This window comes from Pieris napi, chromosome 13 (genome assembly GCF_905475465.1).
Source record: "Pieris napi chromosome 13, ilPieNapi1.2, whole genome shotgun sequence".
In the NCBI taxonomy this organism is placed as follows: Eukaryota; Metazoa; Arthropoda; class Insecta; order Lepidoptera; family Pieridae; genus Pieris; species Pieris napi.
Genome location: NC_062246.1, coordinates 8,174,208 through 8,197,919, shown reverse-complemented (window position 1 = coordinate 8,197,919; position 23,712 = coordinate 8,174,208). Strand labels below are relative to the sequence as shown.

The window sequence follows — 23,712 nt, the reverse complement described above, 5'->3', positions numbered from 1 at the left end:
CAGCATTGGGCGGTTGGTTTTAAATTTTGTTTAAACAAATAACGTTCAAATTTTTGACGTTTTTTTTCTTCGAAAAAATAATTGCCATTAATCTAATGTTTAACCAACACAAAGGGAATAAATGGTTCTTTACATAATATTAGTTAAGCCCTTTTCAAATATTGAATTTTTATGCAACATATTTTTTTATGGTTAATTGTTAATGAGATGATATGAATATGTTAAGGTTATTACTTAATAATATTATTTATAATCTAAAATCTAAATATTGTTATCAAACTTATATTCAAAAATACAAATAATATTAACATGTATTTTTTAATGGTATGTTACCATAAATAAAATGTTTACAATAATTATTAAGAATACGCACAATGTGACACGCGAACTTATTTGTTGGGAATTACATAATGATCATAATATTGAGACTGAAATAATTAATTTAATATTTATTAAGTAAGGATTAAAATATGTATATACCTATTTACTTAAATGGGATAATTTTATACATCGGATATTGTTTGCACTTTTTATAGTTTTTTCTTGCATATCTTAATCGCAATTAAATTCTAGAAATCAACGTTTCTTTTTTATCTTTCACGACTAAAGCACGTTCGGTATGAAGTTCTAACTTAGAGATAAATCTTGTTAGTACATCAAAATTACTTGATTAATATCCGTTATACGAACTTTAATCTTCGAAACAAGGTAGTTCACTTAATTTTAATTTAACTAAGTAATCAGCTACCGCGTAAAGCGGTTCATTTCTCTTGTTAAACGTCAAACCCTTTAATCCAGCTGTATTAGATACTTTATCATAAACATATTTGTATTTGTTATACATGTATACTCCTTTACTTGTGCAAATGTACGGCCTATGATATATATCAGTGGTCAAATAATCAACTGTGTACATTTCATGTGAGTTTACAGCTCTAGTTCCTAATTTAACTCTAAATAACTTCTTATCTATAGTAAAAAATATATTGTCGTCATTATCTATAACAAATTTATCCACTTTAACTCCACGCAATTCTCGCACTAAAGTGGCATATCCATCTTCGAACTTGTATGCTTCTCTATTCCAATTTGTAAAGTATAACGCGTCTCTAAAATATAGACTTCTTATATCATCTTGTATCGGAAGTCTCTCTACTAACTTTTGATCATTTATTTTAAAAAGACCATCTGCACCACCGACGTATACTTTACCGTAGAATTGATCTATAGTAATTGCAGTTGCATTACGAATACCATGTATGACGTCTGCTTTCTTTGTAGCGATGTCCAGATAGCCCAAGACTTTTGAAGGTACTTCAGATAAAGTTTCGTATGTGAAATACACATTATTGTCATTTCTGTTTAAAGCTATATCATGTAGATGGTTTATACCTTCTTTGATAATATCAACGTTGAAATATTTTTGGTCGAAGTCAATTCCACGACATCTCTTGTCAGCGAAGGCACAAGTAATTAACGAAATAATTAGGAAGACCTTCATTGTTCTGGAAAATTTTAGGGAAACAATTAGTCAAAAAATAAACTGATAAGCAGATAAATGTATTCATAAAACAGTTTACAATACAATAACAATAGATAATGGTATTTAGTCGTGCGTAAAAATCTATAGTACTCTCTATGTGGTCACTTGAGTATTTAATATGCCATTTCATTCACGTTCGTAGTAACCATACTACTTATATTTCATAATCACTGTTTAACAAGCTCCCGCTTATATAATAACATTGAATTACAAGATACCAAATAAACTTTCTATTTTAACTTACAACTCTTTAAAAACAAAGAATATATTAGATACTCAGGTAAGATGTTAGTTTTTTTTTTAAAGAAACTTTAAGTAAAATATTTACTTTTTATTATTTCAAAATAATATACTGTTAATACTGTCCTAGCAAGGACAACTTATATTTAAAAATAAATTTAATTGCTAAAAAGGGAAGCAATAAAACAAAACTGTTTATGTTCATTTATAAATTTTAAATAATTTCGAACTAACCTTGATTCCCAAGGCAATATGCTACTTACACGATATTTGCACACAACAGACACTACGTAACTGACAGTAAATAAAGTATGTTCATGTAATTTGTTTGTGAGACATAAAATTAAATGCCAATTTGACCTTTTGGCACTCAAATTTCCGGTCGAGTTTACAGAATATTTCAAATATAACTTTTGGAAAGTTGTAGGTATGTAACGAACAATACAAGTACAATTTATTTAAATATTATGTACATTACAAACTAGGAGTATGAACACGAAGACACAGTAGTTTAGATTAGATGCACATACATCTTACCTACTAGTCTATTAGAAAAACCAATGGAATAACTTTTTTTGAAAAACTATTCTTGTATATAATATAAGCTTTTAATGTAATTTCAGTTCAAGACGAGCCAACTTTAAATGAGCTTAAATTGATTTGCTCCAGTCCATAGCTGTACAAATCGTGAAATGGCTTTGGAGTTAAGAGGAAAAATTCTCGCACACAACAAGGCCATGTGTATCTCGTTTTTAAATGTGAACGACATACATGACATCAAAGTAGGCATCGACAATATTATGTGAAAGCAAAAATAATAAATCAGACTCTTCGAAATATTTGGCAAAATATCTACTAATCATATGGCAACACAGTACAAAAATTTTGATAGTACACTATTGTACTCGGCCTGTGAATTGAACATAAGTCAACTCTCAACAGTGACTGTACTTTATAGTCAATTGTAGTATTTGATTAGAGGTGTTGTGTGATTAACTGATAAAAGCAAACAATAATAAAAGTTAAAATATTAATTATAAAAAAATTAAGTATATATTGCAATTATTTAATAGTTTAGAAGATAACTATAGTGTTGTGTTGCTAATTTACTAATTTCCGTAGTATCAATATTACTCTGGTGTAAAGTGCTGTCGAAAAGCCGCAGGAAGTCTGTAAGTAAACATATTTTTAGTCTTGATATTTAGTAGTCTGCCTGTATATTTGTTAAATTTTATTGACATATCCTGCAACTTTTATCATCTAAAAATAAACCAATATGTTGCACAGCAGAGTCAATGACAAAATATAATAATATACAATCCTTAATTTTCTTAAGTTTTAATTAATTTGATTAAGTTTAATTAATTTAATATAAAAAATTGCAAGATTCAATACTTACCTTTTATTTAAGGAGATTTAAGGAACTTATAACTAATAAGCAACTCTGCTATAAGACTGTCCATGCTATAATGACAGAAAATATGATAGAGTTGATTAACTAATATTAAGGTCTGGCCAGTGCAATATATTATTCTATTCTTTGAAATATATAGGCTTAATTTTCAGCTAATCTACATTTTAGTGAAAGTAATATGAAAGTGTACCATGTGTGCTAGGTTATCTTATCTAAACTTTTCACTCCTGTTTTTTAATTAGTTTAAATTACTTATTACAACATAAATGTTAAAGAAAATGGTTGCTAAGGTATTTTAGTATGCCACTTTTACATTTAACATACAGTTTGATTCTTATATAAAATGATGTGTTTCTTTTGGGTCTACTCACTTATTGCTACACTAACAATTACAAAAAAGCAAGAATATCTATAAAACAGTCCCTTATAATTAAACTATTAAAAACTTAGCTATTTAGAGATATTAACATTATACTGACAACAGTCACTTATCTATAATCCCCAAATAAAAATCAATACTCACACACATAATATATTTGTATTACATTATATATATAAGTTTGATAATAATACCAAAATAAAACCTTGATAAGATATAATTTTTATCTAATTTCTTATGAAACTTATTAAAGTTAAACTTTGTTAATTTGTTAAAGATACTGGTATCTACAGCCACAAGTATGAAAAATCTATTTTTGATTAAAGGTAACCCTAATAAAATATAGTTATAAATCATAATCAGGCTATAATTTTATCAAGTCAATAGAGGATGCTGGATCTACTACCAAAGTTGAATTATTAAAGACGATCTGTGTATAATTAATTTACATAAAAATTTTCTGTTACAAGGCTGAAGAAGTGTTGTAAGAACTGAGTCTATACATAAAATTCATAGTACTCACAGTTCTTATCACTGCTATCTCCAGATATATTAACTATGAGTGAATGTATACATAAACAATACAACCTGATGTTTTTACACACTATTTGCAACATTTTAATTGACTGCTCTGACTTATTGTCGCTTTTACTATTTCACACCCCTTCTTCATACAATACTAGACAAACCCAACTATTTCAATTTCCTTGGTAACACAAACTACACTCAGTCATGTATTGTATAACTTCTGATTATAACGCAAATAGATATATTTCATGTAACTAAAAAATACTTAAAAAATAATATAAAAAACTCTGGAATCTCTTATTAATGATGGCTTTGTTTTTCTCCATTTTTATTAAATATATATTATAATTATCAATGCATCTTAGAATTTATTATAAATGTATTTATAATATGTTTATGTTTGAATGTGTATTCCGTTTTGGGCTTTTGTGTATAAAGTAATTACATATTTGGATATTGTATAATGAGAGCTGTAGGTATACTGATGAGCAAATAAATAAATTTGGTTTTTGTACATATTTGAATTCGTTTTTTTCTCTTAATTTAATCTAAAATTGAAACTGTGCTTCACGCACCTCTAAAGGCTTTGTTGATGTAAATCCGAAACCAAGTAATTTTTAAGGCTCAGGCTTTCGTAGTTTTATAAGTGGGGCGATTTCCTAAATCGTCGGAGTTATGCCACGAGAGTATAGCCAGACGTAGGCACTATCTTCAACAGTTACAATGCAGTGATTTGTTTCATAGTAATTAATACGCTTATTATTAATTTATTATTTCGCTTATATTCTGTTGTTGTACGCGAGTGGTAAATACAGGGTAAAAATAAACTCCTCTATTATTTAAAGCACCCCGATGACAGGAACCATACATAAGGATTAAGGAGCAGATATAACTTTGATACCATTTTTAATTGCGACACACACATCAGTTACATTATTCTTGTATATACACATGAATTAATACATATGATAAAAGATAACATGACCACTGTCCACTGTCTAATCGTTAGATATGACTTGTCAAAAATAATCAACGCACGCGCTGATACGTTTCATTTTTAACGAAAGTATAAAATTAAAAGGTTGTTTTATACTTTTATCGGACATTATGTTTTTATAGCATTTTTATAGTTCTTTTTATTTGTTTTTCAGATGAACTACGGTATGCCGAAAGTATGGTATCGTTCGAGGCGAAATCAAGTTGTAATATTAGTTGTGATTGTGTTCTCTTTACTATATTATGTTTCATTAAATAACACTTTAAGGGAACCAAATCTTGATCTTACGAGAAGGTAAGTGTTTTTTAATATTATTGGATATAGTGGATTTGAGTAATTTTAGAAATACATATTTAGTACGGGTACCACACATCTAAACATAACTGTTAGAAAATATGTCGGAGCAATGGCGTTATTTATTTATTTATTTACACTTCGTTGCATTACAATATAAAAATTTAACATAATTAAATGTAAAGGAGGGCAACAGGCGGCCTTATCGCTTTTGAGCGATCTCTTCCAGGCAACCACTGTGAGAAAAAAAATGTATTAAATTAGATATTAGCGTTATTGTCAGTTGTCATTATCATTATATGTCACAGAGCTCATAAATTAACAAAGTCAATGTCCAATTACCTAGTTTAAAACCGTTAATACTTGTGGTTTACTTAATTTAATCTCTTATGCTACTCACTCCGTCATTTACTATGGCTTAGAAAAGTGTAGTATCTATTCAAGAGTCATTGCACTTTTTCCTCAAACCAAGGAAAACCCATTTTATAACAAACCATTTATATTGTAGGTAACAAAGGCTTGTTAAATATTAGTCAGTCGTGCAATTTATTCTACTATATCGGAATTAAAAACGGCTATCCTTTGTAGAGAGATTTTTACAGTATATAATGCAATTCTTTTTCATTTTAATATCATACCGTATGTAGATTGTAGGCTGACCGCTGAGACCATTTATTACTGAAACTTCCGTAAGTATTTAAATTTAATAGTTTACAAGTCTCCCTTCTTACGTGAATCCTTTTTTTATATACCAAAGAAATACGGGAATCGCTACACATATGAACTCATTGGAATACGAGAAATATGTGTCGTACATACCTTTTAGTGCAACTGGTAAAAGTTGTTATCTGACAACACTACTTGCAAGTGATGGATAATACCAAATTAATTTTATCAAATAGATAATACATATTTAATAATAACTGTTCTATACAACAATCTATCGTGTGTACTCGACGCTGTGGGTCTTGGGGGCATAGACAAGATGCCTTGATCTTGACTAAACCCCCTGCATTAAAAAACCCATTGATTAGACATACGAAGTCGTAGTTAGCGCTAAATCGCCATTTTGAATCTTACCCTAAGGTCACCGGTAAAGGCAATATTAAAAGCAAGTATTTCACGTTTGTAATGCTTACAAAATTATAAGAAATATGAATAATAAAAATGTTTATAAAACTTATAACGCGGTAGGTAGTTTCTGTTCTAATATATAAGAAATAAGGCGTGAAAATAGGCGATACTTTCATTATAGCTTGCGAATTCGAAGAATTATAAACTAACGCTTATATATAAACAAAATCAAATAACAGTATTTTGTCTCTTTCTGTCTATGTTTACGCTGTGATAAAAAAAGAGACATACTCAAGTAAAGTTCAATTAGATAAGGGGTTGAATTTAGAAAATATTTAAACAACCGATAAATACGTTCTTGTAGATACTAAAATATACCCTCAAAATTTCTGAAAACCACGAGGTTTTAAAATATATCACGAGTTATTATGATTGCTATATAAACGCAATTTTAAGCATTTTTTTCCCTCAAAGGCCCGCAATGCACACACTAAAATTACTGCCCTGTTTGGGCTCCCAAAGGCTTGTATGTTATAAAAAAACATTGTGCTGTTACGTTAACAAAACAACCTTTTAAAGAAAATTTGTAAAAAACTAAACGGAAAGTTGTTTATCAGTATGTATTAGGTTCTGCGGCATATGGTGACACTGTTATTGATAAGCGGAATCGATTCTAATTATGGAATGTGGTCATAGCGAGCCGTTATAAATATTATTGGATACCGGAAATTTGATAAATGTTTTTATCTGATAAGAGTATTTTTTTGTGTGGTACCTGTATATGTGATGAAAGTAGATTAAGGCATGTTTTTTCACTATTATGGGCCAGGGCATTAAGGGAGCGTTCAAGTATTACGTAACGCGTTTTTTTTCTTTTTGTAAAACGTTACGATGTGGGGCGGAGATTGAATTACGCGTTATTGGTAATATTATTTTCGACTTACACCACATAATAGTAACTAAAGAGACACAAGGTGGTCACGAAACGTTTTACTATACTTGAGTACAGTACTGTACTAGGGTACTGAAAAACGTTACGGCGAGATACATGGGGGGGGGGGTCAATAATCTCCAAAAATTGCGTTACGTAATACTTGAACGCTCCATAAGCTGATGTTAGCTTTTCTTTGTTTTATTAGCTAAATGTTAAGATAATGCAAAACTAATATGCAGACTTCGAACACGTTTCAATATTCTTAAGAGCCGTAGGAATTTCCTGATTGTCTATGAAAATATTATGACACTATCTGGTTATATTCTTGAAGCCTTGTTGTATGTACAAAAAAATCTAAGCGATTTATAACAAATGGTGACTTTCACCAGTATAATACTCGAAAGAGAACTAATCTAAGCGTACGACCAACCAACTCCAGAAGATAACCATATGGAAATTGTATTCGTTTTTACAACAAACTCCCAAGCGAAATTAGAGAATTATCACTGAATAAATTCAAAACTCTCGTTAAATTTTCATTAATCAATAAAGCTTTCTATAAATTTGAATGATCCTAATTCTTTTAATGGATTTGCTTCAGTTCAAATAATTTGTAGGACTCAAAACTTGGCGATTAAAAAGAGTGGCGGAGACTTTCTTGTCAGTTCTTCTTGCCCGCTCTACGTCCTTGACTTGCGAACTGGTTGTAAATGTAAATTTTGAATCAATTTAACATCTTTTCTGTTGACGTTCATAAGTGTACTTGTTTTTACCTATATGAGTAAAGCTATTTTGAGTTTGAGTTATAGTTTGAATATTAATAATACTTTATGATTTAGAACTAAAAAAACACGTACACAACTGGTATTAGGAATATCCTTATAATTAAAGTTTTATTAAAACTCTCTTTATGTAAGAAATAAACGTTTATTTATGAAAACGCTGAGTTATATAGTGTACTAAAGCGTGTTTATATCCGATAAAGAAATTGTTTAAGAATATTCCGTAGATAAGAAATATCTTGCGGAAATCTTTGCATTTTTATGAGCTAGATTATCGATACAGAAGTGTCTTTTTAGTTGTGTACACCTTTTATTTTTGATTTATTTATTCTTTATTATCTTTACATGCCTTATCTACATTTGTTGTATTGTTTATATGCCCTAGTTTTCACTTTTATCGCTTGAGTAGTTTAGTTGCTATTTTTTTTAGTTCTAGTGGTGGTGTTAAGCAAACTAACGTAGCTAAGTTGCCTGTCAAAGATGATTCAACCTATAACCTAGATGAGAGGTAATGATATATGCAATATACATACTAACTACTAAGGGTGAAATTTATGAAGTGTAAGAGACTTAGCTTAGGTATAACATTTGCCTGAGCTGAAAATATAACAGGACGCAAACGGGCAGGAGGCTTAGTGCTGATGATCTGATGTTTATTGATATAGACATAGATATAATATAGATAGAATACTAGATAGATTAGATAGATAGATAGAATATAAATAATATATATAATACTAGTGGACCCGACAGACGTTGTCCTACATGATATTTCAAGCGATTAGTAAAGCAAAGTATGAAAGTACCGACTGCAGCGCCATCTAAACCATTCCCAGATCCCCTTGAACACACACAAAAAATTCCATCAAAATCGGTCCAGTCGTTTGAGAGAAATTCAGTGACATACACACTCACAGAAGAATTATATATATAAAGATAATAAATAGACACTCACATTGCCAGAAAGCCGGCCTTGTAAGAAATCTAAATTCTTAGCTCGGAGGATATATAAATTCGAAACCTGAGATTATTGTGAGCATGTAAATTATGGATTGGATTTCTTGGACCGTCAATGTCGTCGTTGACGGAGCATTTTAGACCTCACCCGTAAACGTTGGAGTCCCCATAAATAAGATTTAGTTAAGCTCTTACTACGCTTAATAAATTTCACTCTAAAGCGGGCTTAGACGAACCGCATGTTGCAGTCAAGACCGACTGCAATATGCGGTCGCCGCACGGCGATCTGCTTTTTCCATACTAAATTTATATCCGCAATACACGGACCGCTCGAGCAGTTCCTGAGCAAACCGCATATTGCAGTCGGTCTTGACTGCAACATGCGGTCCGTCTATGGCCCGCTTAAGAGACAAAATACACAAGCTAATAGTTTTGGACAAAGTTTAGTAAACAATCGGTGATAGGTCAGTCAGCGTCATAATGTTGATAATTTTTCTTATTTACAAGGTTATCCTACACAGAGAAAGATCCGGTATTTCCCATATTTTCACAATAGGGATCTCGTCTGTGTCGATTTGTTACAATTATTTTGGTCAGATTAAGGATTAGTGTTCCTTTAATCCAAATATAAAAGATAAAAATTTAAACTAAGGTTTAATTTTGGTAATTTTGGTAAAGAGAATTGGAGGTTATAGTAGTGGAGTTTTACGTCATTACGGTTTGACACTAACGGTCCCAATAACACGATAACAAGTTAGACATTTGTCACTTTTGACAGTTGTTTGATTTGGTAAAAATCATATTAGTTCGCATAATCACGCCGGTTTTCTTTTCGCACTGACTATGAACATGCTGTCATGTCAAAATACATGAATGTGTATTTTGTCTCTTGGTGATGGAGTGCTTAGACTCGGTTTTGCACTTTATATATAATTGCTTTTAATTAAATATTAGATTTATTGATTACAATAGCATGGTATGTTTTGTTAAAAGTATGCAATTTTTGAAATTACCATTCTTTTAGTTAAACGCAATCATATTGAAATTTAGAATATTTCCCAAATATTATTTTTATAATAGATTCTAAGTCTTAGCATGCTCTTGCATTTTGTATCTTTGGACTTTACGCCAGGGTTCCATATTCAAAATTTGTAAATGCTATGACTTCTATGATTTTTAAAAAATATTTTATGTCTTGGTAATGAGACCTTTAAGTCAAACTTATTTGAAATATAGATATATCAGTCTATGGATAACAGAGGCTTTAAAGCAATCGGTTCAATCGAGTAGTTTTTGTATGAAAAACGTGAGCAGTGCTCCGACTGTTTTAAACTAAACAATGAACGAACTTTGCAACGACGAACGATTACATAAATAAATTGTTTGGATAATACGTTCGAAATTCGAACTCTTAATAGTAGTATGTGAAAACTTGTCAAAACTCAAAAAAATTGTGATGTCAAAGATACTTGGAAACAATTTTGTTTTTTTGGTCCCGTTCAAAAATCGAGTCGTAGAAAACGGTTATTTTGTATATGGAGCCCAGGTGCATGATTATATGTATTTATGTTCGCATGATTTGATCTAAGTGTATTTATTTTTGTTTTTTTTTATTTCAGACAATCTGTGGCAGAGTGAGTATTTTTTGTTGGCAAAATATTTTTATTTCACAAAATTTTTATTATACATAATAGCGGAAGTTACAGAATTTAAATGATTTGAATATCGTAATGCAACACGAACATTTTCCTTTATGATTTTAATTTTTATAATCAAGTTTATGTGCACTATTTTAAGTGTAACTGTCAAGATCTCATTAGACATTTTATTGTACTTAGAGTTTATTAGTTGTTTGTAATTAAAATTTATAAAATATAAGATATATATATATATTTATTATTTATTTAAAATACTTATTTATTTATTTATATATAACATTAAAAAATATATATATACTTTCATAATTAGTTCGTTCGTATAGTTCGTTTCATATAATTTAATAACATCTTTCTCATTCTGCATTCAATAAATAAATTTCAAAGGTTTTGCCCTTTTAAATCATCACGTCACATTTCATACATTTAGACGTAACCAGTATTTGAATTATCTCTAATGGTAGATTAATAATAATAAAATGATTTAAGAAAGCAGATAGCAGAAATCCCTTTTTGATTTATCTGAATTTTGATACTTTATCTGAATCTTATTATAAAGTACGTCTGTATCAACGTGGTGAACTCATAAACTACCAAAGTTTTAAATAGATAACGTGAAATTGAAGCTGAAGTAAAGAAAGCTTTGGGTGTATAATTCTTTATTATTGAAATATAATTATTGTTGAAGAGGTCGCAACAGTGTTGCCAACTGCAACTGCTAGATACAGCTAAATTATCCGCTAACCCATAATAAGAGACTCAGTATAGCAGATTTTATTAACAATGTTAATTTCAGGTATATAGAAAAAAGACTGGAGAACTCCTTAAGGGAGGATAAGAATTCGGGGTGTGAGATACCCAAGTTAGACCCCTTCGCACCGGAAGTGACTAAGTTCGATAAAGATCTACCTAAAATAGTTTGCTATGGCGTGGATTGGGTCAAATGTTATGTGAGTATATCACATATTGAAAAAAATGATTTTATTGGTTGTAATTTATTCATACGTGCTTGTGCACCTAATTAAATAATGAAAGTCCTATCTCTTTGTAACATAGCCTAAACACGATTTGACAGAAAGAGACGAAATACTAATTTTCGTTTATTAAAGAGACATAACGTTTTTAACATTCGCAAAGAGTATAAACAGATGGATGGATACAAAGCCCGTAAAGGTGATAATGATTGTTATTTAGAGTTTAGACGTTCACTCTAAAATGTGCTTTAATTTAAAGCAATAAAGTCGTAATTACTATTAATATAATAGAACCAAAATAAGTAACTCACTAATCTAACAGCGTACTGTATACCAAATTTCCTTTGGTGTCGGTTAAAAATCAATGTTTAGGTTAAGAGAGTTGTAACTCCACTAGATGTATGATTTATTGGTATGTATGGTGTTGGTCTAGTGGCTTCAGCGTGCGGCTTTCATCCCTGAGGTCGTAGATTCGAACCCCGGTTGTGCACCAATGAATGGACTTTCTGTCTATACGCATTTAACATTCGCTCAAACGGTAAAGGAAAACATCGTGAGGAAACTGCTTGCCTTACACTCAAAAACTCGACGGCGTGTGTCAGGCACAGGAGGCTGATCACCTACTTCCCTATTAGATTGACAAATGATCATGATATAGAAATCTAAGGCCCAGACCTAAAAAGGTTGTAGCGCCACTTATTTATTTTGTATTTAATTTTTAGTTAGACGAGTGCAAAGTAGTACCAGAGATATTGAGGACTACACGAGATATAATATGCACGTACAATGATATACTTTACGAAAGTGATGCAAAATACACAATAGGTCCGTCCATAGAGATACGTGGGGCTGATGTGTATCCGCTCATTAAGAGCGATCACGTGAAGGTTAAATGTACTGGAACGCATGAAAATAGGTAAGTTGTATTGTTAGTCTGATATATTTTATACATTAGTTGGCCAAAGAAGTTTCATTTCTGACATGTGGACTTTGTACGCACGCACTTTTGATTTATTTGTTATTTTTCATTCTTTTTATTGTTGATTATTATATTGTGTGTTTCGTTAGTAATAAATGTTATGTCTATGTCTAATAATTTCTTTAACAATATTGCTTTGTTTTAGCATTTTACCAAGCAAATGGCTGGGCCACGGTATAGGTTTCCGATCAACAGTCCACCCTAAAACCCCCCCACCGGGTCGAGAGAACACATATGATATTCTGTTCTTAGGGTTCGACTCCACGGCAAAGAATGGATTCATAAGACGCATGCCGAAAAGCTATAAGGTCGTTAAGGAAATACTTGGAGCTACTGTATTGAATTCGTAAGTAAATGTGTAAACTTCAAAATAATATATTATCTTTGATATTGAAGTGTTTTTATGATTAGTACAGTTGTGTGCGTAAACAATTGTTATGATTATTCGATGTGTGTGTTGAAATCTGTATTGTTGAATTTCAGCTATAACATCGTTGGGGATGGAACTCCGGCCGCTTTGTTCCCATTCTTAACTGGCAAGACCGAATTGGAGTTGCCAGATGTAAGAAAGAAAACGAAAAATAATGATAGTTTGGACAATATGCCGTTTATATTTTATAGGCTTAAGGATGATGGGTAAGATTATTTTTATATATATATTTGATTAAGTCTGTAGTCATTATAAAGATAAATATCTTATTTTAATAATCAGTTATATGATATATCTAAACTTTTCTGACTATTTTTGGACGTAGGTATAGTCGAACTTCATTTAGAAGTTTTATTAAAACTTTAGGGGTTCAAATACTAAGTTTATAGAACAAAGGGCTAATTTGATTCTAAACGTTACCCCCGCCACGATCACTGATGCTGCCAGAAGGCTCGCAAGCGCATTACCCGCCTTTTAAGGATGGGTACCTTCTTTTCTTGATGGAACAGAAGTCAATGGTTCAGAAATGCTTCGGAGGGTATCATGTTCGATTCATCAACGTCCGTCAAAAACATTGCGGGCTATCATTCTTTAAAACGACATATCATTAATGAACACGGTCTTTTGTCCAGCCAAAATCTACATTTAGCCTTCCAGCAGGGCTTGTTACGTGTCAAGATCATTTCAAAAAATTTGTTTGTTGTGTTTTTTGTGACACGTGATGATATTTCATAATTCGATTTGAGGTAGCAGTTCTTAATTACCCTTTTTGTTATAATGCTAAAATTTCGTAATGGTCTTGATATGGAATAGTCCGGCAACGCACTTGCGAGCCCTCTGGTAATTTGAGTGTCCATGGGCACTTAACATGACGTGAGCCTTCTGCCCGTTTCGCCCTGTTACATGAGAAAATGTAAAAAAAATGAATTAAATTACGTGTTGTACTCTTCCCGTTAATAATCATAATAATTTTCAGGTATCGTACAGCCTATTTCGAAGATATGCCGTGGATTGGTACTTTTCAGTACCGTTTCAAGGGGTTTGTACGCCAACCAGCTGATCACTACCTACGAGCGTTTTATTTAGAAGAATCTCAGAATGGAAAGAAATGGGGAAACAAGGCCAAGAGATATTGTGTGGGAGATACTCCCCAGTTTGAATTGATGTTAAATATTACTGATCAGGTATGTAAAAAATTTTGTATTTTGAAACTTCTTTAGAATCGTTGTGATTTCAAACCGGATGCAACGGAAAAAGCGACAGTAAAAAGAGACAGACACATAAATTAATAGGATTTGGCGTGAGAGAGAGTGAGATAGGAGGCATTATACAGTGTATAAACTTTAAATTAGTGTGTATTTGAACATTTTCTGAAATAAAAAAACAGATTTGATGAAAATTAAATAAGTAAGTCAAGGAAGTAGTTTAATTATAAAATTAGATTATTTATCAATTTTATTACAAATCATTAGTTATAGAAATTTTTTGAAGTGAAAACTTCGTACTACTCTGTACTCATAATTAAAAGTTTATACACTGTATAATGCTTCCTATCTCATTTTCTCCCACGTTGGATCTTGTGAATTTATTTCAAACTTTTATTATTTTAGTTTTTACCAAATTAAAGATTGATATTAAAGTTATAAATAAAAATTTAACATTAAAATATATTTTTTTTTAAAGAAAAGATCCTACATTTAGACAGAGAAAAAGTCTAATTTACATATTTTAATTATAAAAACTTTGTTTTTGAAGGTTTCACTTCTACCACGTGTGAATTGGACACATGATTTTTTTTTTAATATAGTTATTTAAGAGTCCTAAATCAACGCGTATGCTTAAAATATACAAGAAAATATGACATCACTAATTTTACACACATACACATAGATATCAATTATATTAGAACATAATAATTTCAAACTAGCAAGAAAAAAATGAAACATAACCACAAAAAAAAACTATATCGTAAAGTATATATTATACATACATATATTTATAGAATGGTCAACGATTCTGCCACATACCCTTGACCGATAATAATACATATTATCAAATTATTTACCAATTTTTTTTTAAATTTTAATGTTTATTTAGACTCATAATAATTATTAAAAATTTATAAATAGTAAACTAAAATAAATTTGAAATCGTTGGTCCCAGTACCGCCAAAGATTTGCTAAATTGCTGTAAATCTGCTTACGTAATACTTGAACGGATATCCCTTAAGGGATACCAAGGATAGATGTCACACAGTCTGTATGGTCTAAGATCCCGCTATACAACGACCTTCACCGAGATGCTTATTTAATGAAACTTATTTTATATTTAATATAATATGTCAATAAATATAATCCATATGGGTTGCCTAGCAAATTTCAGTCCAGAGTATTTTAATTAATATTTAAAAAAAAATATTTTTTTAAACATTTCACCGGTATGATTATTAGATAAATTCTATACCAATCGAAAGTATGAAGCCCATAGAATATGCAAACGCTAGGTTGTTTTTAATCAATTAATTATTTATGTGTATATTTTTTATGACACTAAAGTATATATACATCTTTAGTATAAAAGAAGGTTATAGTGATACATGTATAATACTACCCTGATTGAAAATATTGATTGAAAAAAGTGCAAAAAATTTACTACATGCAAATTATAAAAAACTTTTGTTTTTTTTAAATATTAATTAAACATACTCTGGACTGAATTTTGCTAGGCAACCCATATGGATTATATTTAGTGACATATTAAATTAAATATAAAATAAGTTTCATTAAATAAGCATCTCGGTGAAGGTCGTTGTATAGCGGGATCTTATACTAGTAAGAAAGTAACCGAGCACACTTATTCTGTAGTCTTAAATAAGTTCAATAATGTTTCAGTTCTTCAAGTTAGACGGTAAAAAGTTTGGTTTCACATTCATTGCTGATATAACACACGATGACTTTAACATGATACCGACGGCTGATGATGCGTTGGCGGCCTTTTTAACTGATTTCATGGAAAAGGGAAGAGGGAAAAACACAATGCTTCTATTGTTTGGTGACCATGGACCTAGGTAAGTGATAGTTATCAGTTATCAATAATTTATTATAATGAAAATTAAATGTTATATCAATAATACTTTCTGGTTATTTGACATTTTGCTTGAGATTTTACTAATAAGAGAGTACCATATCGTTTTGCAAAACTAAACTGTTTTCTGGTAAAATTTCATTTAAATAAAAAAAAATACGGTAGGTAATTCGTTCCGCAGACTTACGGTATTAATGCTATGTATACTATAGTTCCTGCCGTAGATGAAGTGGGTGTGCCTTAGACCATAATAATAATAATAATAATAGCCTTTATTTCCAAAACTTAACTATAATAGATTAGAACTTTCATTGATTTTGAATTGAAAAATTAACTTTTAACATTACGTAAAATACACTTTAACATTTAGGAATAATCATTTGCTTGTCAGGTTTTGGTTTATCCACCGTTGGACATAGGCCTCCTCCATCCGCCTTAGACCATAGAATGTACTAACTATTAAGCCCGGTACTCTGTAAGTCCCTTTAATGTAGAGCTTTTGTACAGCAACCAAGGTTGCAAATTCAGCGGTATATTGAGAACTTCATCAAAATTGCATATAAAACGTCAGAACTTACAGGGTAAAGCCACAAGTCTTTTAACTTTAATTAAAAATATAATTAAACAAAATTATGTTTACATAATCAATTTGTCGGAGCAATGGCGTAACTGTCATGTCAGAAGGCTGTTTTCCCTTATTTCTTGTATTCACAATAGGAAAACTTTTCCAGCCGCCTTACAGGTTGCAGATAATAAATACTTCATTCATGGGCCTAAGTATACGCTGCTATAACATGCTTCCTAATTAATATTGGAACTGCCTTTAAACAGATTCAAAACACATATCAATAAAACCTTAATGTATAAAGGTTAACACAGTCAATGATTACCTGGAAGATAAAAACGCTTGGCAATAGTTCTAATTATATTCTTATAATTTCATTTGTTTGTAATGGTGAATGTGGTAAATCACAGAACTAAGGAGGGTAAAACTTGCTTAGTTTCTTGCCCGTTCTTCTCAGAACAAGGCCTCCTGGTAGTTTGCGAACGGATGGCGTAGTCTTGCTCTTTCGCGAATTTTGTAAACGTTTTTGACATTCATAAGCATGCCCTAAGACGCATCTATGTTGAATAAACGTATTTTGATTTAGATTTTTTGATTTTGCTGATAATTTATCTACGTCAAAGTCAAATTGATTCAAGGCCTCTATGACAGTTACGACATACAGGACGCTTCATAAGACACTTTTTGCTCTTCACGACGTTATGCCGCCATATCAGGTATTATCCGACCGTTACGACTTAGGAACCTTCATGATAAGAGCGTACGGCCTAAAGGGCCGGCAACGCACTCGCAAAATGGTTGCGGGTTTGCTTTCTGTCCTATAACATATTTGATCAGTTCAAGGCCTCTGTTACAGATACGCTTACGTTCGCGACACATTACAAGGCAAATTCGAAGAGCGGTTGCCTCTTATGGCTATACGTTTACCAGATGACCTCGTAAAAGAAAGGCCGGACGCACAAAAGAACTTGGAACGTAACGCCGAAGTTTTGACGACGCCCCATGATATTCACGCCACAATTTTGGATGTTATGGATATGAGGAAGGAGTGGAATCCATATAAGATTAAGGGTGCGGACTTGACGCGTGGTTTAACGATATTGGAACCGGTAAGGACGGATATATTTTGTGTCTGTAATTTGTGGCGGTATGTGATAGTCGAAACTTTTTTTGAAACTTCGATTTCGACTGCACTTTGCTCTTCTAAGATATTATTAATATTAATGTCTCGATGAATCGAACCTTAGACCTCTTTCCTCTGTCTTTAAGTATGACAATGACATATTTTATGGGTTTAAAAATTATGTGGACGGACCCTTACATCGTTATATAATACGCTATTATATATTTTAAAAACCTTTTAAAGTCACTATGGAATTTTTACAAGTTATTATCAAAATAAATATTTATAATTTTAAGAACCCGCAAAATGGCGTCGCTCCAGTTTATATGACGTGCCATGCTTGTAAACACGTAATGAACGTCAAGTTTTTTATGATTCTCAAACGACACAAATAAACATATATTTTTTAGACTCCGACGATATTAAACTCTAAAAAAAAAAGTTAAGTGACACCTTTTTGTCACGTGATCAAAGTCAATGTTTTTAATTTCGTTTATATTTTACGCTATAATACTACTACACATAAAGACATGTTAAATACAATTTCCTCTCAATAACTTTATTTTTCATACTAGCTGTTAATAAATTTTTTTTTTGTTAAAACCTTTCTAGATCTCATCAAACCGATCCTGTAGTGAGGCGGGAATCGAACCCCACTGGTGTTCTTGTTTATCCTGGGAAGAAGTGGTTAAATCTGATCCTATGTTCACGAAGACTGGGAAGGCGCTGGTGGATTTTATTAATTCACTCACAGACGAAGCTAGGTTAGTAAATGAAAAACTCTATAAATAAAAAATATCCACTAAGTCTTTTTGAAGTTATACTTCTTTAGGCGCGTTATGAAAAATTTATGAGAGTGAAATTTTACGATGCGCGCTCACCGTGACACAAAATTAACAGAATGAAGTTGCCCACGGAAGATGCTACGGCATTGGACATAATTTAAAAACAATATTCGAATAATAATAGAATTTATGTTACACTTAATGTAAGAGAATAATAATAAATATTTATTAACTTAATTTTTCAAATGTAAACTGAACTTTATTGACTATAATGACTCCTTTTCCAGTATTTGATTATTTAATTGTAATTAATTATTTGCATGCAATCAAAAACTATTTTTAATAATGCCAAAGAAGTATAACTTCTTATGTGTACTGTGTATAGAACAGTGTTGGCTTCAGCCACGATTCTCAACCCTGAGGTCGTAGCGGCTGAGCACCAATCGGCTTTCTTCTTTCTTTCTATGTGCGCATTTACCACTCGCTCGTAGACACAAAAAGTGGACAGACTGTGTTCTGACAGAGACAGCTGATCACATACTTACCTATTAAGAAAAATATGACGAAATAATTACAGAAGTATGAGGTCCAGACTGAATGTAAAATGTAAATTATATTACACTAGCTGTGCTCTGCGGATTCACTCGCATTCATTCGGTCGTAGCACGATGTTCTATAGTCTGAAGCTTTTCTATGTAAATATTTTTTTTGAAGATTTTATGGCCTGCTGACCAGCCTTAGACTTAAATGCACAATAAATATTTTTTAATTAGATATGGTATCGCAGACTTTTTTGTAGATATTGGATTGGCAATTAGGCCAACAAAATCAGCGTTTTATTTATTTATTCACACTTACCATTACTTTATACAAAAACATACATAAAAAAAGCAGGTTACATAAGTTACTAGGCAACGGGCGGCCTTACCGCTAACAAGCGATTTCTTTCAGGGGTAAAGTACAAGAAGTGTATAAATAATTAAAAAAAAAGAACACACAATAACATTTAACACTAACTATAACTAAAATAAAGTAAATCTAAAGAATAATAATATTATGTTACAAGGGTTTATTGAGTCACAATTAATATATTATGTAATTAGCTACTTACGTATATATATATAGTAGCTAATTACGAGGTAGAAGAAAAATGATCAAAATGAAAAAATTTCAAATAAAGTTGAGGTTGTAATTTTGTATTTTTCTTGCAAGCATTATCTTTTCTAATAATTATATTAATATTTCAGATCAAAATGCGTTCCCCGAACTCTTCAAAGTGTTCAGTGGTCGATGCGTAAGCGGCCTAATAATGGAGTACTAACATTCGTGGCCGCGAAGGATATGGACGGATACGTTGGCAAGTTCGGAAAACAGCTGAATGCTGATAGAGAGGATTATACTGTTAAGGTAATATTTATTGACTTTAAAGATGTTAAATTGGGGGCCTCATAGCCTAGCGGTCTTATTAAGTGGCAGCTACGTAAGGGGTACCGGGTTCGATTCCCGGTTCGAGGGCAAGTTTTAATTTAATTTAAATTTGTTCTCGGCCTTAAGGAGGGTTGTGCGGTACCGGGCGAGTGCCTAAACCGTACATGGAGGATATGATCGAATTTCTAAGGCAAAAAGCACGAATGATAAAAATCTCATACTTGACGCTGGTTAATGTACAAACCGTACCAGAGCCATTAAAAAAAAAAAAGATGTTAAACAATTTTTTTATATGGACAAACGGCGGGAGGCTCACATGTTAAGTAATACTCATGGACACTTAGACTGCCAGAATCACACGAACTGCTCGCAAGTGTGTTGCCGGCCTTTTAAGAATTGGTACGCTCTTTTGATGTAGGATCCCCTAATTTTTACTAAGGGTCGTTCGCTGGTTACGTTTGTGCAGTTGTACCTCTCACTTTAAACCCCCACATAACACGGTCCTCTTATAACGCATTTTCCTATTACGCGGTCAGTCCCCCTTATAACACGGGGATTTCATACGTTATATTTCTGTACTGTGACATTTATAATAAGTTAAACGTGACTCGTTTGTACATAACGAGTTATACGAGAATACTCCCACAACGCGTTTTCTATAACGCTATAACAATCTACCGTGTTATAGGAGGGATTACTGAATGTGCTGAGCATTTGTGAAATAAATAATGTTTTTTGTGAATCGCATCACTCGGTTTAATAAAGGTTAACCTCATCATTTCAGATAACAGTTAACCCAAATAATGGAGTGTATGAAGGATCTCTGATTTATTACAAAGCGGAGGATAGATTCGAGATCGACTCGAGAGATATATCAAGGATTAATGCGTAAGTGAAATTATCTTATTATCGACGCCCGCGTTCAATACTTACGTATATACTTTTGAACGTTAAAAAAATTAGTCGTACAACCTTTTTAGGTCTGGGCCTCAGATTTCTGTATCATGATCATTTGTAAATCTAATAGTAGGTGATCAGCCTCTGAGCTCGACATTTTGGGTCTGAGACAAGCCGGTTTCCTCACGATGTTTTCCTTCACCGTTCGAGCGAATGTTAAATGCGCACGTAGAAAGAAAGTCCTTCGGGGATCGAACCTAAGACGTCAGGGATGAGGGTCGCACGCTGAAGCCACTAAGCAAACACTGCTCTACTATTATATTAACTAATTTAATATTAGATTATTAGTAACTTTTTTGTACGTTTGAACATTTTAACCTTAAAATATGTTAAGGTATAGTTTGTCTCTCTTACAATCGGCTCTGTGACCCAAAAAGTGTCTTTGCCTCCGAAATGAGATTCTACCAGCGCTTCCTGTCCTGTGCCATCATGGAGGTGGCACAGCTATATATATAGTATGTTTAATATCCAAATAAAAATTGTATGTAATTTTAGTTTCACATACGTGATCAGCTTTTTGACTCCTAGATTTTAGTCTATATGTTAAGCGATTTTTTTTTAAATATATATTATTACGTTTCAGATACAACAACGAGCCCAGTTGTATTAGCGCGACCCTACCTCATCTAAATATGTATTGCTTTTGTAAAGAATTCCTTTAACCTCCATCATCATATATTCGGTGATAAATATCATCCTATATTAAGATAAGTGCCTTTGAATGTTCGAATATCTATAGGAAAAACGATAAAAATTGCTCACATCATATTAACTAACAGATATAAGCGTGTAGAATATACAACATCCTTGGTCAAATGATACAATAATTTAAAAAAAAGGGTGCATGTACTTATGTACGCGTGTAAGAAGTTATACTTCTTTGGCATTATTAAAAATAGTTTTTGATTGCATGCAAGTAATTAATTACAATTAAATAATCAAAGACTGGAAAAGGAGTCATTTTAGTCAATAAAGTTCAGTTTACATTTGAAAAATTAAATAAATAAATATTTATTATTATTCTCTTACATGAGGTGTAACATAAATTCTATTATTATTCGAATGTTGTTTTTAAATTATGTCCAATGCCGTAGCATCTTCCGTGGGCAACTTCATTCTGTTAATTTTGTGTCACGGTGCGCGCGCATCGTAAAATTTCACTGTCATCAATTTTTCATAACGCGCCTAAAGAAGTATAACTTCAAAAAACCTTTTCATAAAATGGGAATGTTCAATAAACACGGTATCTTGAGAGCCATCTCAAGGTTTTAAATTTTTCCGGAATTTAATGTGATTGAAATACACCAATTAGTGTGGGTGTAACCGCCCGGGTTGGATAGTTTAATAATATTTTTTTCTATACTAATATTATAGGGGAAAAGATGTATTTTGTATGTAACATATAAACTCAAATGTACTGGACCGATTCCATAAGTTTTGTAGCAGAATATTAAAAAATAATTACGCGCTATTTTAATTGATAGGTTAATTATGCTTTGAGCAACTTAATTTACTTTATTAATTGAGTACTGGACTTTCAAACTGCTTTCAATTAATGTCAAAACATTCATGTCACTGCCACTGTCAGTCTGACACAAATGATAGTTAAATTATCATAAAGTATGTTATATGTAATTGGATTTTATAGCGAAAAATGTTCAATTGTAATTGGAATACAATAATTTCAATGTACTTAAAAATAAGGATTCGTGTATATAGTTCACATTATAATGGCAAGATTCAATGACGATACTTAATGCGTAGTCCATTGAAAACTCTCGTATGCCAAAAATATGTTTTGACAAACATAAGTTTGCGCTAAGTTTCGACACGAATCTCTGTGTCTAACACTGTACTCTATAAAATTGTATATTTTTATTCAAATATCTGAAGCAAACTTTGTCGTAATGTGTAAAATCGAATAGTTAACGTAAAGTTATATTTTGTTTTGTATATTATAAAAATAATTGTAATTATTGCCAAAAATTATTATTCCTATCATAAATATATTATGATAGGAAAACTGAGCGCTCTACATTTGGAATAAACTAAACAAATTGTATGCATGCGTTTCAGATTCCAACTTCCTATAAAGATTGCTTCGGAATATGAAGATCATAATAAAATAATATTACCGTAATTGTTTACCTTAATTTTAAGTAAACTTCCAAGTAAGCGACCATAGTCAAAATTAAGCATTACGCATTACGCGTATTTAAAATTCATTGAGGAGAAAAGTTTACATTTTGTAACCTCTACGTTCCTATTTCATTTGTGCGTTCGCGATTATAAACCGTATTAATAGGTAATACAGTTAATTTTCAATTGGCGCCATCAACATATGCAAACGGAGTATTCCTAAGTCTACAAATTGTAATATATTTCAAAGTGAGATTAGAGTAGGCGCGACTAAAAAATAAGTTCACTATATCGCCTTATAAAATGCGGGCTAGAGATACTTTTTATTGTCTTTAAGCGAGTACAAACATCAATTCAAATAACACATAAACATGATAATTCTATTGAATGACGTATTAGTTTTTCATCGTATATTTTAATGCAGAAAAACACGATACTTAGATAGGTCACG

General features: G+C 31.6%; 2 protein-coding genes across 8 annotated transcripts; one reads left to right on the top strand and one right to left on the bottom strand.

Moving 5' to 3' along the window:
* Nucleotides 1–304: 304 nt before the first annotated feature.
* Nucleotides 305–2,515, bottom strand: LOC125055169 (ommochrome-binding protein-like). 3 transcript variants are annotated; one of them, XM_047657456.1, is made up of 2 exons: nt 2,321–2,515; nt 305–1,505 (listed from the first exon to the last, which is right to left on the bottom strand). In XM_047657456.1, the coding sequence occupies exon 2, from the start codon at nt 1,499–1,501 to the stop codon at nt 692–694; it is 810 nt and encodes a 269-aa protein (XP_047513412.1). In that variant the 5' UTR covers nt 1,502–1,505; nt 2,321–2,515; the 3' UTR covers nt 305–691. The 3 variants fall into 3 exon arrangements, with proteins under 3 accessions (XP_047513412.1, XP_047513411.1, XP_047513410.1); XM_047657455.1 differs by lacking the exon at nt 2,321–2,515 and adding an exon at nt 2,047–2,292; XM_047657454.1 differs by lacking the exon at nt 2,321–2,515 and adding an exon at nt 2,018–2,291.
* A 177-nt stretch (nt 2,516–2,692) lies between these two features.
* LOC125055167 lies at nt 2,693–22,034 on the top strand. Of its 5 annotated transcripts, XM_047657449.1 has the most exons (16): nt 2,693–2,832; nt 2,906–2,955; nt 5,256–5,395; nt 8,616–8,693; nt 10,762–10,776; nt 11,594–11,747; nt 12,494–12,687; nt 12,896–13,096; nt 13,234–13,386; nt 14,157–14,364; nt 16,072–16,247; nt 17,686–17,938; nt 18,565–18,716; nt 19,985–20,144; nt 20,950–21,053; nt 21,706–22,033. In XM_047657449.1, the coding sequence occupies exons 3-16, from the start codon at nt 5,256–5,258 to the stop codon at nt 21,782–21,784; spliced, it is 2,067 nt and encodes a 688-aa protein (XP_047513405.1). In that variant the 5' UTR covers nt 2,693–2,832; nt 2,906–2,955; the 3' UTR covers nt 21,785–22,033. The 5 variants fall into 5 exon arrangements, with proteins under 5 accessions (XP_047513405.1, XP_047513406.1, XP_047513407.1 ...); XM_047657453.1 differs by lacking the exon at nt 2,693–2,832 and having other exon boundaries at nt 2,886–2,955; nt 21,706–22,034; XM_047657450.1 differs by lacking the exon at nt 10,762–10,776 and having other exon boundaries at nt 2,694–2,955.
* The last annotated feature ends 1,678 nt before the right edge of the window (nt 22,035–23,712 follow it).